The sequence below is a fragment of the Ictalurus punctatus genome, chromosome 2, assembly GCF_001660625.3.
Source record: "Ictalurus punctatus breed USDA103 chromosome 2, Coco_2.0, whole genome shotgun sequence".
In the NCBI taxonomy this organism is placed as follows: Eukaryota; Metazoa; Chordata; class Actinopteri; order Siluriformes; family Ictaluridae; genus Ictalurus; species Ictalurus punctatus.
In genome coordinates this window covers 4420473-4438495 of record NC_030417.2, presented here as the reverse complement: position 1 = coordinate 4438495, position 18023 = coordinate 4420473, and the positions used below count along the sequence as shown (strand labels likewise).

The 18023-nt window shown below is 41.7% G+C and overlaps 1 protein-coding gene across 4 annotated transcripts; it reads right to left on the bottom strand.

The window, feature by feature from the left end:
- Window positions 1-3180: 3180 nt before the first annotated feature.
- Window positions 3181-17588, bottom strand: pcmt (protein-L-isoaspartate (D-aspartate) O-methyltransferase). 4 transcript variants are annotated; one of them, XR_006983851.2, is made up of 8 exons: window positions 16673-17588; window positions 14000-14104; window positions 12721-12752; window positions 11486-11590; window positions 10387-10507; window positions 8387-8472; window positions 7197-7459; window positions 3181-4524 (listed from the first exon to the last, which is right to left on the bottom strand). XR_006983851.2 is itself a non-coding variant. In XM_017454250.3 (8 exons), exons 1-7 carry the CDS (start codon window positions 16845-16847, stop codon window positions 7280-7282), a joined length of 804 nt encoding a protein of 267 aa, XP_017309739.1. In that variant the 5' UTR covers window positions 16848-17588; the 3' UTR covers window positions 3181-4524; window positions 7235-7279. The 4 variants fall into 4 exon arrangements, 2 of the variants coding, with proteins under 2 accessions (XP_017309739.1, XP_017309729.1); XR_001810369.3 differs by having other exon boundaries at window positions 7226-7459; XM_017454250.3 differs by having other exon boundaries at window positions 7235-7459.
- Window positions 17589-18023: the final 435 nt, after the last annotated feature.

Genomic DNA, 18023 nt, shown 5'->3' with positions numbered 1-18023 from the left:
CCAGCAAAAGATTGTATTTTGAAGATATTTATCTATAACATTTCATCATAATTTTTCTCATGACCTAAACGTTTTACTTGTGTAATCGTGTGTGTTCTGGGTTTTTAATGTTATTATTTTAAAATCTTGCCTTTTCCTATTTTGACATGCTATTTTAGCCTACATTTATAACTTTCAGTAACCTTTCATGGATCTACAGTGAGGGGTAAATAGGTACTCAGACACTTGTTTTTGTTATTTAGTATACGTCTAGTGTATACATACTGTACACACACGATCGGTTGTTGCTATGGTTCTGTAACTTTTTCCATCCGAGTGTTGTTTAATAATGTTGTCCCCTGAGAACTTTTGCACGCTCCTCTATCTAATTTTTCATTTTTAAACTTATCTTTGTTTATGCTTATGAATACATACAGTCCCGTCTGAGAGTATTAGAACAGCGACGCCAATTCTATCGTTTGGCTCGCTTTTCTCCCATAGACAGCTCTCTGGTCTTCATGTTGGTTTATCCTTTTCAACAACAAATGCAGTATTCTCAGGCGAAACCTAGGGCTTAAACCAAGAGTAGACATTCAATGCTATTAATTCTTTAAACGATTAACATCTAGATGTAAATATGAGGAAATAAAAGCTGGAATTCTGATCTGTCGTCTCATATTCGTCTTTTGATCTCAAACCTAAATGTCTTCGACGTATAGCGGAAACAACCGAATCGGCCTTGCTGTTCCGATACTCACAGACGGGATTGAATGCTTATGAAGACGTCATGTGTGTAAATTTGAAGCGAATATACGGTATGCACTGGAAGTATATTGAATAATAAAAATGAACCCTCGATGTAAATATTATCTGTCGGTGAGGAAAAAATTCCCCAGAAGGAAAGTAGAGAGAATCATTCTGCCTCCAGATGCGCCATCAAAACTGTTCCTTATTATGCCTTAAGAAAGAGCGAGACTATACTCTCAGTGATTCGGATACAAGAGCAATTCAAGTAGCAGACTGAATCAAACGTTATATACTTCATCTTCTGACAAAAGGGTTGTAAAGACTGGGTAAAATGAGGTTAGTGGACTGCAGGAGAACTCTAAAACTGGCTCAAACTGGTTTCATCTGCAGTGCTGAGATATCAGAAACTAAAACCTTGGAGATCTGATAAAGGAGAACGCTGCATCATATACAAGATCATTGCAAGCTCGAAAAATATCATCAGAACTAACATCATCGAACCATTCGTGTACATACGATCGCCGCTGAATCGCATGGATTGGTCTTGTGACATCACAGCGACTCGACACAATCCTTTCTGCCAACTAGGATGTTGACTCATGAGCTTGTAACGCACAACACAGCTGGAAAGGATGACGATTTAAATAGTAGTTTTCCTTCGAACCGACTTCTGCTGATTTATGATTCAATTAGGTCGCTATCAGACGCATTCTCTCCAAAGTCTTCATCCAAACGTTTAGTTTCTGGAAGGTTCTGAAGAGAAAACGCCAGATAATTCATTGTGTATTGTGAGAAAGAGGAGCGACAAGCCGACGTCCATTACATCACATTGCTCGTCTTCAGAATCGTATTAAGAAAATAACAAGAAAACAGAATTTGATTACAGAAACCCTAGCGTATCTCGGCTGGACAAGACGGAAAACTTCAACCACTTGAGGCATGTTTTTCATCTCACCCTCCAGGGTTTCCAAATACTGTATACAATTTGACTAAGAAAGGCTAAAAGGAAGCCCACCTTGTCATCTCATTTGAAACAAACTAGCTATTTTGTCTAGCTAAAGCGTTTTTCCTGCTTATTCACCAACTGTCATGAAGCAAGTGAAACGTGTGAGAACATGAAATTGGTCTCTGGAATGAAAACCACAATCCTCTGATCAAGTCTGATCTTACTTTATGAAAGTCAAAGCCGAGTTGCGAGTTGTTTCCGTGTCATCTCTAGTTACTCTGTACTGTAAATGTAATGCTTTACGTACACTATGTACGACTATCTGTTGAAATTTATGATTTTTATATATATATATGAATTTTTTTCTTCCTCCCCCATGAGCAGTTTCACTTTTATTATGGGGGCAATGAGAGGAAATCATACTGTATGTACATGCACCTTTAGGGTTTTGCGTAGTTTTGCACGGCTTCTCCGTATGACGACTGGAAGATCTCTCGAAGAGGCTTCCTGCCAACCAACTGTCAATCATTGAACTGGTAATGAACGTGACTGACGTTTCAAACTTACAAAGAGTAAGCGATAACAGGAACTTGTATCATGGATGTTCCGCAACATTAAATGTAACTCTAAATGGATTAAAAAAAAAAAAGTGTTGTATCTTTCTTTAAATAAAAACAACAGTGTTAGAGCTGGTAAATTACTGTGGTACAAGATAAATAAAACACGTTGTGTTTGCTGTTATTGGAAAATAATCGGCTTCGTGGTGGTAACGGTAACATCAGTTTAACGTCCGGCTGTATCGCACACCCGATTGTGACTATTTTCCTAGAACAGCACACCTCCAAGTGTGATAAGAGGTATAACCCTTGAACATACAAAGAGTCTGACACTGTAATATTTTATATTTAGTTATAGTGGTGGAAATCACAAGCCTCTATTGTTATTAGAGTTTTTACACCGATCAGCCATAACATTAAAACCACTGGCTTTGACAAGGGCCAAATTGTGATGGCTAGACGACTGGGTCAGAGCATCTCCAAAACTTGTGGGGTGTTCGCAAATTCCCCAGATCTCAATCCGATCGAGCATTTGTGGGATGTTTTGGACACACACGTCCAATCCATGGAGGCCCCACCTCACAACTTACAGGATTTAAAGGATCTGCTGCTGACTCGGTGCCAGATACCACAGCACACCTTTGGAGGTATTGTGGAGTCCATGCCTCGACGGCTCAGAGCTGTTTTGACGCCACAACAGGGACAATATCAGGCAGGTGGTTTTAATATAATGGCTGATCGGTGTATATTTATTAGCATATTTAACTGGTCACTCAGATTGCTCCAAACCTCAAAAGCGCTATACATAATATCAGACTCGTGGAAAGTCCCCGAGTGAAAAGTTCTAGGCTCTATAACGCTATAACGGGTGAACTGTATTAACACGTCCGTCACGTGATGCGTGATGGCTGTAACGGTGAAAAGAAAAGAAAAAAGCAGGAGACGGAACGGTTTGCACGGTGTTGGGTTTTATTTGTACAACGCCACGCGTGTGTCACAATCAGCAAGGTGACAGCCAGCATGTCCACAGTGGAAGGGGACACAAGCTCAGCACTGCATGTGTGTGCATCTGTGTGAGAGAGATAGGAGTGTTAGCACGCGTGTGCTTGTTTTTACACGGCGTGAACCTCTGGAGCGTGTCGGACAGCGCGAATGTAAGCAGTCGGTCCAGGATGGCATTAGCAAGGAGCTGTTTGTTAATCAGCTAGGGTTAAAATAGTGTCATAGCAGCCTGAGCAAATCTACGCTAAACTGTTGCCGCAGCAGCCGTGGGGGTTCGAATGGGGATTTAGAGCGGAGGCTCGGGAACTGTACACGCAGCTTCACACGTAAGAACTGTTCCTAAGAAATGAATCTGAAACGATGCACAAAGAAAATGGAATACTTTTCAGAGTACTGCTTTTAAGATCATCTTTAGATTTAGATTTATTATATTAGCAGGGTTTTTTTTCTTCTTCTCCAGATTCTGATAACGTAATACTGGGTCATTTTTCTAGCTAATTAGTAGATGGGAAATCATTCTGACGTTGAAAGGGGGTAATGAAAAGTCTGAAAAGCCTTGATAAAGAACGCTTCATTGATCTAATCTCAGTCGCAGCCCCAAGCTTTTAAATTGAAATCTACGCTCTAAAAATTCCCAGAACGTTACGTTTTACAATCTCGACATGTCCCCCCCCCCCCCCCCCCCAAAAAAAAAGAAAGAAAAAAAAAAGCCCAAAACCATTCAGCATGGTTTCAGGAGCACCCCTTTAACATGAGCAAAGAACAGAGTGTGCACTTCTCCTTTAATACCACTCCCATTCCTTTAGTCCAAATGAGAAACAGCACCAGCTCCAAACAAGCTGAAACGCATGTAAACAAAAACAAAAAAAAAGGAGAAAAAAAAAAGGAAAAAAAAAGAATCAGCTGCAATACTGTAGTTCTCATAAAAAAGTGCACCTGCAAATCAACAAAGAGAACAACTCACAAATAAATCCAAAGCAAACTGCAGGCATGAAAATGTCAAGACAAAGCCCCTCATTTAGTTTTTATTTTCCTTTGTTGTTGTTGTTTTTTTTTTTTTTTAAAGCCGTCTGTTTTATCCATCCTGATGGCTCTTTGGCCACACGGCGATCAGACTGTCCCGAGAGCGAGAGTGCAGAGAGCGTGGCTTTTCTTCGTCGTCCGTTTACCATCCTGACGTTAGTTGTTAAGTCCAGATGGATGCTGTATGTGTGTGTATGTGTGTGTGTGTGTGTGTGTGTGTATGTATGTATGATCGTGAATATTGCCAGATTGTTGTTTTAGAGCTCATCCCTACGAAAGACAAAGAGAAAAGAGTTAATAATATCTCTCTCGCAAACACACACACGCACGCACACACACACACGGCGACATTAAAAAAAATTGACCATCCCAGTCAGTACGTGTGTAACGTCAGTACGGAGAATGCTTGCATTTAGATCTTCACCTTCGTTTAATACACTCGCGCACGCGCAATATTAGCCGTTCCCAAACTCCGCTGTCGGTCCAAAATGAACACTGAAACATACTGTCGGAAAACTTATTAACAGATTCAAAAAGACTGGAAGTGTTGTGGACCGACCGAGAAGAACTGGACGTCCACGAACGTCCACTGACGAAGGAACAACCGACATGGTGCTGGCAAACACAGTCCCCTATGTATGAAGACTTTTGGGACATAATTAACTAATACCTCAAAGCAGAGTGACAGGAAATACTCCCACGTTCCGTTTAATAAGGATTTTTAGAGGGTTGGCAACGAATATAATACTTTTTTTTTTTATGGTGTGGAACATCTGCGAAACAAATGCTTTCCCATTATTACTTAGCAGCTGTTTGCTCACTTTCTCTCGAATTGAAAGAGACAAGGCAGTCACGTGACTGGGAAACGGCGAAATCCTCCGTCCTAGAAGAGGTCACGAAACTTCAACTCAGATAAACGTCTCCTTACAGAAAACGTCCCTATATTACATTTCGAACAAAGAATTGTTTTTGACTTAATGCGTTATTTAGGCTGAGAGTCTGTGGAGCACCCTGTGACTGAGCTGTTACTATAGAAACGATAACCTAGAACAATGACGGGACGCCGTAACAACGTAAGCCCACGTAAGCCCTTCTTTTGACTTAGAGTTGGAACTACCGTCAGTGCTGCTGTTCTAGAAAATGTATCAACACCTTCTTCTGACCAATCAGAATTAAGAATTCAACAGCGATGTGGTATAATACTTGTTAACACACACACACACAAAAAAGCCCCACCTGAATGTGGGTTCAGATTGCATCTAACATGCATGTGAAGGTTTTTCAAAGACTGCCATGTGTAGAGAATAAACAGTTGCAACCCCCAGTGCAAATCAGGCTTTGTTGTCAAACCGTACAGACTTTCAGCTGTTTGAAGTGAACAAATCAAACAAAAGCAACTGAAATAGTTCAACACAACCAATGCTTCAAGTGGTTTCCCCAAATTCAGCTGAAAATGCAACTTATAATGACTTCTCCAGTTTCAAAATTATTCAACCCCCTGAATAGAATCCCTCACAACAGCACAAATATGCAAAACAGGTGTTGTCTCAAGCACACCTTATGCATATTCTAATCAAGCGCTTCATTAGTTGCACCAGGTGTGCTTGAGCTGGAACACATGAAATACCTGAACTGGCTAGGGGCAGAAAAAGGAAGCCATCAACGGCTGCAAGCAGATTTCTGGGAAGGCAGGTTGTGAAAACCCTCGAGTGACTGCAAAAGACCTGCAGCGAGACTCGATATAACAAGCACTGAGGTTTCAGTGAGCAGAGTAAGGCGTGTACTAAATGCAGAAGGTTTCCATGCCAGAAGTCCAAGCTGTACACCACTACTGACCCAAAAGCACAAGAAAACTCGGCTCAAAATCACAAACAAGCCACGGAAGTTTTGGGAATCTGTTCTGTGGAGCGATGAAACATGTCTGGAACTTTTCTGCACGATGGATCAGCGCTATGTCTGGAGGAAGAAGAATGAAGAAAGAACACTCTGTCCACAGTCAAGCATGGTGGAGGCTCGGTGATGCTCTGGGGCTGCTTTGCATCCTCTGGCACTGGAAACCTGCAGAGGCAAGATGGATTCACTGAAGTATCAGGAAATCCTAGGAGAAAACGTCATGCCGTCTGTGAGGAAGCTGAAGCTTGGGTGTCACTGGACCTTCCAACAGCACAATGATCCCAAACATACCTCAAATTCCACCAAGACTTGGTTGTAGACGAAGTCCTGGAAGATTCTACAGGCCCATCACAGTCACCTGACTTGAACCCCATAGAAAATCTCTGGTGGAATTTGAAGAAAGTGTTGCAGCACACAAGCCCAAGAATATTACTGAACTGGAGGCTATTGCCCATGACGAACAGGCTAAGATTCCTCAGCAACGCTGCCAGAAGCTATGTATCTCGTTTTCAGCAGGTCATAACAGCAAAAGGGTGTTCTATTAAGTATTAAAGATGCTTGAGATAATTTTGACACTGGAGGAATCATTGTAAGTTGCATTTTCACCACTTGAAGCATTCGTTGTGTTGAACTATTTCAATTGCTTTTGTCTGATTTGTTCATTGCAAACAGCTGAAAGGCTAAAATTTGACAATAAACCTGATTTGCAATGGAGGTTGAATCATTTCGATTGCAACTGTATAACATAGCCAGTACTCTGCTTATGGGAGACATGCTGCTCTTCTAAAGCATTGAGTGAGTCAAGTTAAAGTCAAGCCATCGCAAAATGCAATGAAGGAACTTGTTATGCAGTCAAATGTAAAAAAAATTAAATAAATAAAAATAAAAAAAGTTATTTAAAAAAAATATATATATCCAAAATTTCTTTTCCTCTATCATTTAGAGTGAAATGAGAGGCAGAGGTTAAGGAATAAAAATGTGCAGACACTTGTCATGGTATGGAGAAGGCACGCAAAAAACAAAACAAAAACAAAAACCAGGCGACTTGCAGCAAAGGCAGCCTTGTCTTGCTCCACACCATTTTCACCTGTTCCCTGGGGAAAGGAGGGAGGGGGAAGAGAGGAACAGGAAGTCACTTCCACCTGGACCACTGCTTGTCTTTGTCTGTTAAAGGCACGTAAATCACCCCCATGAGGGGCTTCATTTTGGTGCTGCCGTCCTCCAGCTTGTCATGCTGCTCCAGCATCTGGTTCCCTCCAGCTGGTCCGACTGGCAGGATGAGACGCCCACCAGGCTTCAGCTGGTCCAGTAACTACGGGAGACACGCGACAACCTTACAACACACTACAACTACAACAGTAACACTCCAAATAACATAAAAATAGAGACATCCGAAATGAATTTAAAAAAAAACACTTCGAATAACACAACAAAAGTTGTCAGCGATAGTTTTTATTTCGCCTCTAGAGGCCGCTTTCGTACTGTAGAATGACTGCGGACCCTCCTCAGCCGCTCCCGCACCTTACGCAACCGGGAACAACTATCGGGGTGGATTTTTGCAGATAACCGACAGTTGCAGCAATCAGTTATCGGTGCTGATTAATACGCAAAACCGATCGATCGGTTGAGCTCCATACAAGACAGTACACAAATTCATATTACAGAAGGAAATCCTGTCTTGATTCTAAAAAAATATCGTTTTATCCAAGTTATAAAGTCCTAAACTAGCAGATCGATTGTAATTTTTATTGCTAAGCAACGCTTTTGCATGGACAGATCTCCATCGTAAGTAAAAGTTCTGCTAACCGCCAAAAAAAGATGAAATAGTTCGAAAACTGCATTTAAACGTCTCAATACAGTTCCACTAAAAGGCGCCGCTGCATTTACAGATTATAATCTAATCTACTTAACATGTCCGCCGTCACCTCTGTATAAGTCTATATTGCATTCTTTTCTGCTTCAATGATACCAAGGTGCGGGAGATTCGGACATCGACGGTCTACGTACGTACCGCACTGCTAAAATACAACCCCAGTCACGTTTTTAGTTTACTCGACCGCGACAATTTAGGATGCAGCCGTCCTCCTCAAGTTGCTTTGAACGTAGAACCGTGAAGGAGTGACCGTATTTTCAGGTGTCCGTGTTAACAATTGCATTAACTTTTTGGGCACGTGTCAGTGCATGAGTGTGTAAACGTATGGCCGTTGGAGCTGCGCTTGAGCTTCAGGGTGGAACTTACAGCCTGTGGAACAGAGGGAGCTGCGGCTCCTACGTGTATCGCATCATAGGGAGCCTCCTCCGGATAGCCCAACCTGCCATCTCCAACTGCAAACACACACAAACACACACATACACACACACAATCAGGTTCCATGACCTAAGCAGCCTCAGTGCCCAGTTCTTCTCTGAACAGATGGGCAGGTTGCCGTAGCGATGCCAACCTTGCTGTGATGCTATTTGAGTGCGATAGAGTCAAGACAAGGATTCAGACACGCACCGCTGAATAATTTAGCATCTGTGCCTTCGCATTTACAACAGAACCTCTATGGGCTCTTAGCGTATCGACAAACTGGAGCTAAGAATGTAACCCAAGAGAGACATTCATTAAGCATTCGACAGATGCAACTCTACAGAAACGAATCCATTTAGACAAATTTGTGAGAAATGAAATAAGGAAGTGTTAGACGTATCGTACGATATACGGACGTGACCTCGATCGTTTCTGCCGACCTCGATATCGCACGTTGTGTTCACACGCATGTTTGTTTACATAAGAATGAATGTCTACAACATTTTAGACCTTCACGCTGCTCCTGTCCTTTCGTCAACTTCGAATATCCGTCGAATTTAAGATAAAAATGCACGTTCTAATGCATTCGAATCGAAGACGTGTAGCAAACACTAGCATTGGTTTGAATTAAAACGTACTGTTGAAAAAAAAAACGACATGTAAGATGTTAATGTTTTTTGAAGTAGAAAACTCTAGAAAGAATAGTTCTAGTGTTGGAAATAATCCAGTCGTAGTCAGTAATTTCGGGGATTGAGCCGCTTAAGATGGACAGCGAATGGACGGCGGTAAACTGAAGCGCTTTACTAATGGGTTAATGAACTCACATGAGATTAATCAGACATTTACACAACGTAAACACAATGTTACAACCTGCTTCTGCACAAAATGACACGAATGCACAAGTGAACTCGAACTTAAGTAAGGCGCTAGGTAGAACGGGTCACGGTGTGAACGACGCACTAAAACACGCACGATGAAGAACTAAAGGAAAAACAATCTTGTATTAAGAGTCCATTTTATTTATTGTTTTGGTTGTGTGGTTTTATTTTAGTTATGTTACATTTATTTAGGATATTAAATTCTTTCTGATCATTCCAACCCCAATGTCTGAATGTTCTCAATTATGGAAAGTTTGTTGCTCTTTGAAAGGGTGTACTTGCATTATTATGGTATTATATTATCGTTATATCGGTGGCATAAAATGCTCTTAAAACGACAATAATATCGCTTATCGCAATTATTTCTGGGACAATATATCGTCCAACAAAAGTCGTTATCGTGGCGGTCTGTTGGATTAGAGTTCAAATCTCAGGGCTGGCGTAAACGTTGCCATTTTCCAGATGTTCAATTCAATTTTATTTGTACAGCGCTTTTTACAACAGACATTGTCTCAAAGCAGCTTTACAGGAACCTATAAACACGGCATACAGATTTTAAATGTGCGAATTCATCCCAATTGGGCAAGCCAAAGATGTTGCTGTGCAGAGTGATTCAAAAAGCACAACAATGCACGTGGACAATGTGTCATCTAAGCACTTTAATGACCAAGGCCGGAGCTGAGAAGAAGTAAATAAAGAAAGAAAGTAAATCCTAAGGAAAATAAGTCAGTAGATTCTGCCTTACTACTAAATGTACTGAAGTGTAATGATCACAATCATTTTTGATTCACCTCAAGCTCTCAGGCCCAATCAAAACATACAGGTGCATCTCAAAAAATGAGAATATTGTGGAAAAGTTTGTTTTTTCCCCCGTAATTTAATTCAAAAAGTAGAACTTTCATATATTTTAGATTTATTACATATGAAGCCTTTTTTTTTTTTTTTTAAACTTGAGGATTAGGGTTTACAGCTCGTGGAAATCAAAAATCCAGTATCTATGTGTGGATGAAAGCTTCAGGGAAAGTATCTAGGACACTTTTAAGAATCTGCAATCGTGGAACTTTACCTTACCGAGAAGTTTGATGCGACCTGATGATATCAGAGTGGGATCATCCTTCTTAACGTTGTTGATCGAGTCGTCCACCAGCTCCTTTATGTGGTCGATCCCGATGACTTTTCCTTTTGGCCCCACCTGCGACTCAGAACATATAAAGCAAAACTCAACACTTGAGGCAAATACAATTACATCTATTCATGTAGCAGACGCTTTTATCCAAATCGACCTTAGAATGAGGAAATACAAGCAAAGCGATATATCAAGCGGAGAACAATACAAGTAGTGCTACCGTACAAGATGTATAATTGAGGTCTAGAGAAGCAAAGTGTGCAGAGAAGAGGTGCAAAAGCCAGTGTGAGTTAAAAAAAATAAATAAAAATTTTAAATAATGTGGAGGTTGGCGTTTCAGGGGTTAGTTAAGTGCTCATGGAAGAACTAGGTCAATAGCTGTTTTTTTTTTGTTTTGTTTTTTAAAATAGTGACAGATTCTGCGGTCCGGATTGAGGTTGGAAGTTCATTCCACCACTGAGGGACAGTTAGTTTGAAGGTTCTGGAAGCGTCGGTTGTTAACCGGTGGCAGATTGCATGAGGGAACGTAAGCCTTCAGGAAAGAGTTGAAGTAGGAGGGTGCTGTTCCAGACAAGGTCTTGTATGCGAGTATCAAGGCTTTGAATTTGATGCTTGATCTGGTTGAAGATGCGTGCTGCTGCATTCTGAATCATCTGAAGGGGTTTGATGGAGCTGGCTGGGAGGCGCAAGAGTAGTGCGTTGCAGGAGTCCAGTTTTGAGATAACAAGAGTCTGGACTAGTATCTGTGTAGCCTGTTCGGTGAGATACGGTCTGATTTTCTTGATATTATACAGAATGAACCTACAGGACCATGCAGTTGATGAAATGTGGTCTGTAAAGGTCAAGCTGTCATCGAGAATCACCCCAAGGTTCCTGGCTGATACATCACGTTTTGTTTTTTGGTTTGTTTTTCTTAATACCGATGGCTCTATTGTTGCACGAACAACTTAATGCTTAAATCATCAAAACATGTGACAAAGTTCTCATCACCCCTAAGAGCTCATTAAAGAACTGACTTCAGCAAGAAGCCGATTTGTGACTCACCATTCTGGCGAAACAGACGGACAGGATGCCGCTGCCTGATCCCACATCCAGAGCTTTGGCACCTTCATGTAGCTGATCATGTAACAACTCCAGTGCATATGCATGCTACACACACACACACACACACACAAAACACAGAGATATCAACAACAGTTCTTATGGCAATAGTCCAACTGTATGCTATTTGGATTCAAATGATCGGCTTGGGTTCAAAGTCTGGTGCCGGTTATGCACTGGCAGCATTTTAGAGGCGATATTGCCAGCAGCTGTTTCCTTTAAAAAAATTACTGGGGAAAAAACAAGCAACTGTTCTTCAGCTGGATTCTATCTAACTGCGGGCGTCTTGAGCAGAGTCTCACTACGGGGTGCAAGAAAGTTCAAGAGTCGACCTTGAGGAATGAACGAAGTCTGAAAACACATACAGTACATACAGATATTTTCAAATGATTAATGAGATGACGTTTGCATTCAGGTCATAATTACATAACACATGCTTCGTATTATCCTCTTAGCGGACTAACGTTTAGCTACAAGCTTCGGTGTTTCGGTTTACGTTCATCTAGCTACCTAATGTTAGGGAAAACGAACAGTGTCGCGCGCTTTACAGAAGGTAAAGGAGATGGAAAGGAGCACGACTGAAAAATTCTGCAAATTTAAAATTCTCGCCCGTGACGTCTGCTTACGTCCCACCGCCACGCTTCCGCTCGAGCCGTGGCTTTACGGCGTTCTGCGAGACTAGATATCGAATGTCTTTCGAAAGACTTTACAGCTTTGTTCTACAGAGTGGTGCTTGAAAGTTTGCGAACCCTTTAGAATTTTCTGTAGAGCAGCATAAATATGACCTAAAAAATAAATTAAAAAACAATCAAATTTCACCTTCAAATGAAATGCTCATCCTGGAGCTCGACATACCTTCGCCATGCACAGATATATAATAATGGGTCATATTCCTCAATAAATAAATAAATAAATAAATAAATAAATAAATGACAGTGTAAGTTTGTTTAATTGGGTTCTCTTTGTCTACTTTTAGGACTTGTGTGAAAGTCTGATGACGTTTTAGATCATATTTATGAAGATATATATATTATATATATACACACACACACACACTCATATACATACATACACATATATACAAGTACATTTAAGATATTATTATTCTGTCAGAATTCTGATTTATTTGTCAATGAAGGGTTTCTAATACCTCGGAAAAAAAAAGACTTGGGACATACCATATGTGGCGCACTGATGGTTGCCTGGTATCCTGTGGAAATTCAAAAGACGTACACAGATTCATTACTCTGTAACACAAAACAGCTAAAACACAGCAACCTTATTATACTGCTGCACGCTGCATCGTCTCGCGATACATCTGAAAACAAACCTGACTGGTGTCGATTCATTTTCTAGCACGGCGGCTCGGACAGTGGTGCCCATCTTGTGATTCAAATCACGGGTATGTACGCGGTATTAACGCGTTCGTTCTGTTATCGTTTCTATAGTAACAGCTCATTCGCAGGGACTCATACGGCGGATGCTCCGCACAATCCACGCCCGATAAGAATAGTAGTAGTAGTAATAATAATAATAATAATAACAACAAACAACAGCTTTTCTGTGTTTAGGACTGAGAATTTTGTGCTTTATGAATTTTTGCTAACAGACCAGATATGTTTTGTTTTGGGGTTTGTTTGTTTTTTTGCTCTTATAAGTCAAAAGAAATTAAAAAGAGAGGCTGGCTATAGCTGCTGTAACTACATAACACTATATAGCCAAAAGTTTGTGGACACCTGACCGTCACACCTGTACGTAGAGCTTCCCTAAACACAAAGTTGGAACTACACAACTGTATTGAATTTAAGATTTTCCCTCCACCAGAGCGAAGAGGCCCAAACATGTTCCTCCAGCATGATGATTGAACGAGCACGAACCGCCGCACGCAACCACGCGGTGAAATCTAGCGGAAAGCCTTCCCAGAAGAGCAGAACGTATTAGAACAGCAAAGGCGGTCTAAATCCAGAAAGGGATGTTCGACATACACGGGCAGGTGTGGTGGTCAGGTGTCCACAAACTTTTGGCCATAGTGTGTGTGTCTGAAAACAAGAACTAACTTGGTTTTGCGAATGATCGCGAGATTAAATGTAACTAAAAATCTGTAAAAAAAATTACAAAAATGTTAACCGTTGATGATTTACTGTGGTATACGAGGAATAAAATACGATTTTCTGTTCATCTAAAATGACATTTTACTATAACGGCAACGCCAAGTTGTTTCCGCCTCTGTCGGTAGACCCGGGATCTGGCAGAGTTAAAGCTCGCTCTGCGTTATTTAATCAAATTACTGATCATCATGATTCATCAAAACACGAACACAAGCCTTATCTACGATCTCGAACATGACGAGAGACGGCACTTTAGTTAGAGCTTATACCCATGGTGCAACGATGATACAGCAAAAAAACGGTATAACGGTCAGTCACATGTCCGTGTGACGAACGACGTCGTACGTACCTATAGACTGTGGAGAGTCCATATAAGGGTTACATCTGGAGAAATGGGCTCGGTCTGTGCTTAGCATGACTTCGTACACACGGTCCGACTTGATGATGCCATTCTCTGAAGGAAGAGAGACGCACACCAACAAGGAGTTCAGTTTGTGCGGTCAAACACATACACACACACACACACACACACACACCATTCTTCCCATTTTACACAGACAGAGTGGCTCTGAGAGATTTGAGTCTTTCAATTAAACAAACAAACAAACAAACAAAAAGAATAAAACTCGTATATACTCATACACAAGCACGTAGTTATGTAATTGACATTCTACTGTGATGATTAATCGCACCGCAAAAAGCGAGCAGTGTGTGCAGGCCCGGCTATTTCCAGCAGGTATGTGGCAGAGCCGAGGCGAGAGCCAGGACGCTAAACACGAGTGTCAAATTGCAAGACCGGAGACCACAAACGCACTGAAGGCAAGACCGAGGCTACGGTACACACACCCGCTAACGCAAATGGGAACATCGTAACGTGAACCGTAGCCAAGACGGAATCGCGTTTTAATTACCGGGATATTTTATTACCGTTCACACAAACAGCAATAATCACAGATCAAATCGATTTCACGCTGTGTTCGAAGAAAACATGTCATTTTCAAACGGCTACGACGTTTTGTGTACGTGAATTGCGTTCGTTAAGACTTTTTCGTTTTTTGCTTTCCCGACGTCATTTTAAGCTCTGTTTAAAACAACGCCGAACTGTATTCCGAGTTAGAAAAGTGATGTACGCGCTCGTAAGCCGACGTATACTCGAAAGGCGCAGGCGCTATAGATAAAATGCCTTCTTTTAATCGAAACGACCGCGTCGGGAAGTGTCGCGCTGCCCGCGCAGACTAAACATTGATTAGACGTATTTGATCAAACACAGACTAAAGGTCGAATCAAATTGCGTTTACATACTGCAGAAAAAAATGTCGTAGGGAAAAGCAACAGGGAAATCAAGTAACATTGCGTTCGAATGCTGTAGGAAACATCTTCATACTCTGGAGAGTTGGAAGTGGGTTCTGGCATCGAAACGTTTCCATGTATAAGGTGTACATCTGCTCTGCTAAAATAAATACTTCTGGAGGTCCTCTAATCAGACTTTTACTGACACCCTTTCTTCCTTTAATGCACGGGAAACATTACCATGTTACAAAAGGCATTCAGACTTAAACAATACTCAAGGCACATCATTGAGTGCAAAAGTTTGCACCCCCCGGATTTCCAGGCGATGAAAGGAAAACGTTTCGGGTTTGGTGCCGTCCTCTTAATCCATTGCTTTTAGATGAGCGTCGTTGCAGCTGTCGCACGCTCTGAGATATTAATAGATTTGGGGTGCGGTGGTTAAGCGGTTAGCAGGTTTGCCTCACACCACTGGGGTTGGGAGTTTGAATCCCGCCTCTGCCCTGCCTGCTTCGGAGGTTTCCTCCGGTTTCCTCCCCCAGCCTAAAGACACAAGCTCTTGGGCTGCTTGCCATTTCCAAATTGTCCATAGCGCATGTCCGTGTGCATGTGTGTGTGCGCGTGTGTGTGCGCGCGTGTGTGCGTGATCGTGCCCTGCAATGGGTTGGCACCCCGTCCAGGCAGGGTGTTCCCCGCCTCGTACCCCCGAGACCCCTGGGATAGGCTCCAGGCTCCCCCACGACCCTATGCAGGATAAATGGTATGGAAAATGGATGGATGGGTGGATTTTTTGGGACACTGCCAGAACTTTGTCATCATTTTACGCACTCTCAGACGGCTGAACTCGCAACCAACCATGTGGGATTTTCGCCTGTGACAGCAAAACCGCTGCAGTGTAATGCCTTACTAAGTAATACCTACACTTTTTATTATTTTTTTAAGACACTATGTAAACCGAAAATAAACTGCTAGCTATCGTACAATCTCAACACAAACGGTAATATCGTATCAGTCCATATATCGAGTACAGGCACCAAATCGCAAGTCACATGACCCTCCGCACCGCCACGCCCACCTAGCTAACACACGAGGGCTCAGGATTTATATTAGTAAAATATTACTGTAAAGCAGTTTTTATCAGGATAGCTCGAATATCTTGGTATTAATATAATATAAATAATATATTACACGAGTCGGGGGTGTATTTGAGGTCAATGTGAGCTCGTGCAGTTCGGCAGATAAACAACCATATCGAAAATATGTTTGGTGGCTGATAAACGTCCACACTTGAATACATTTTAAATATGTTTAAATACGTCGTCGTGTTATATTGTTATATTATTATTATTATTATTGTTATTATTATATGTAGCTCGGTTAGCATGACATGACATGTCTGGTGTTATGTTATACACTGACCTAGCTGCTACAGAAAAGTTAGTGACGCACATTTAAAAAATATACATTTTTTAAAAGTACTTGCAATTATTTTTTTTTTTTAAAAAAGAAAAGAAAAATATTTAAACGTCGAACAACGACAATAAAACTAGCTAGCATGAAGTGGCTAACTGTGACAGAAAGCAGCCCAGTTTTTTTTTTTATTTTATGCGCGCGTGCACCGTTGCTATAGCTAATTGTCAACACGACCACGGAAACGTCATGGAGTTATTAACGAATTTATGTACGAGACAAGTGCAGGAAAAAAAATGTTATCTGAGAGGTTTAAAAGACTCACTGCGGAGGTTGTTGACAAGCTCCGCTTGGTTGGCTCCTCCTGATTTCCAGGCCATTATTAAACACACTCTGCGGATCAGGTAGAGAGCGGCTGTAAGAGCCGCGCCTGCGCACAACACTCTGCCCAGCACGCTCACCACTTCCCACACGGACGGGGCCGCTACGTCACCGGGCATGCTCACCCGCGCGCTCACCGGTGCCTTTGGAGATCTCTAAGCCGCTGTGTCAGTATGCTGTTGTGTCTGTTCATGACGGCGATTAAAACAACAAGCGCGTCTGTTTTTCCCGAGATTTATTGCTCATTTTGCAGAAATCATGGAGGACAGGCTGGAGCGGGAGAGTGTCACAGCCGCGCGCTACCGACAGGAGGAGACAGTGAGCGGGATGACGTCACTCACGGTGGCATCGTGGGCAGTGGAGTTCTCCACGAGGAATGGTGAAAAGTTTGTGGACACTTCACCATCATCACATGTGCATTTTGAACAATTCCAGATTTAGTCCCCCTTATGCTGTTTGCTTATAATAACCCCCTCCCATTCTTCTGGGAATGCTTTCCACTAGATTTTGGAGTGAGGTTGGCTGTGAGGATTTTTGTGCTCATTCAGCCACAGGAGCATTAGTGAGGTCAGGTGAGGAGGCCTGGGGTGCTGTGGACGTTCCAGTTCATCCCAGATGTTTTCACTGGGGTCAGGGCTCTTTGAGTCCTTACAGTCCAACCTTGGGAAACCACGTCTTCGTGGTGGTCACTTTGTACCCATGGGCATTTGCATGATGAAACTTTCATGCTGGTTTGGGTCTCTTAGTTACAGTGAAGGGAAATTTGTAGTACTACAGTATACAAAAAACATTGTAGACAGCTCTGTGCTTCCAACTTTATGGCAACAGTTTGAGTAAGAACCACACAGGGGTGCGATGGTCCGGTGTCCAGAAACTTTTGGCTATACAGTATAGCTTGTATGCATTGGAACGGAAAATGACGTACAATATAATCCACAAGACAAGTTATATCCTGATGTCACTTAAAAGTTACAGTATAAACAGTCATTCCTTCATCAGCCTCTCTTGAAGCTGTCATGTAACAGAGAATCTGAAAACTTAACAGTACAGCATTATTTCTGACTGTTACAAAGCACTGACACTGGAGACTCCTTCCAGAATAAACATAAACACATAAACAAACGTCACCATAGCAATGATTATACATCTTGCGTAAACCTGTTTAAGTAATTTCCTCAATAATTTATCAGTTTTTTAAATCCCAGTTCGTTCTGAAGGTAATATTTATATTTTTAGTAGTAACTTTTGATTAAATTTTGATATATGACTTATTTGTAATGCTTGAATTTTACTTA

Bases quoted from the DNA above. Each gene is read 5' to 3' on its own strand.
- pcmt (XM_017454240.3), bottom strand. From the start codon at position 16,847: ATGCCCGGTGACGTAGCGGCCCCGTCCGTGTGGGAAGTGGTGAGCGTG. The intron at 11,591-12,720 runs GTATGTCCCAAG...GTGTGTGTGTAG, and splicing joins CCATCAGTGCGCCACATATG to CATGCATATGCACTGGAGTT. The intron at 8,473-10,386 runs GTAAGGTAAAGT...GTGTGTTTGCAG, and splicing joins AGGTCGCATCAAACTTCTCG to TTGGAGATGGCAGGTTGGGC.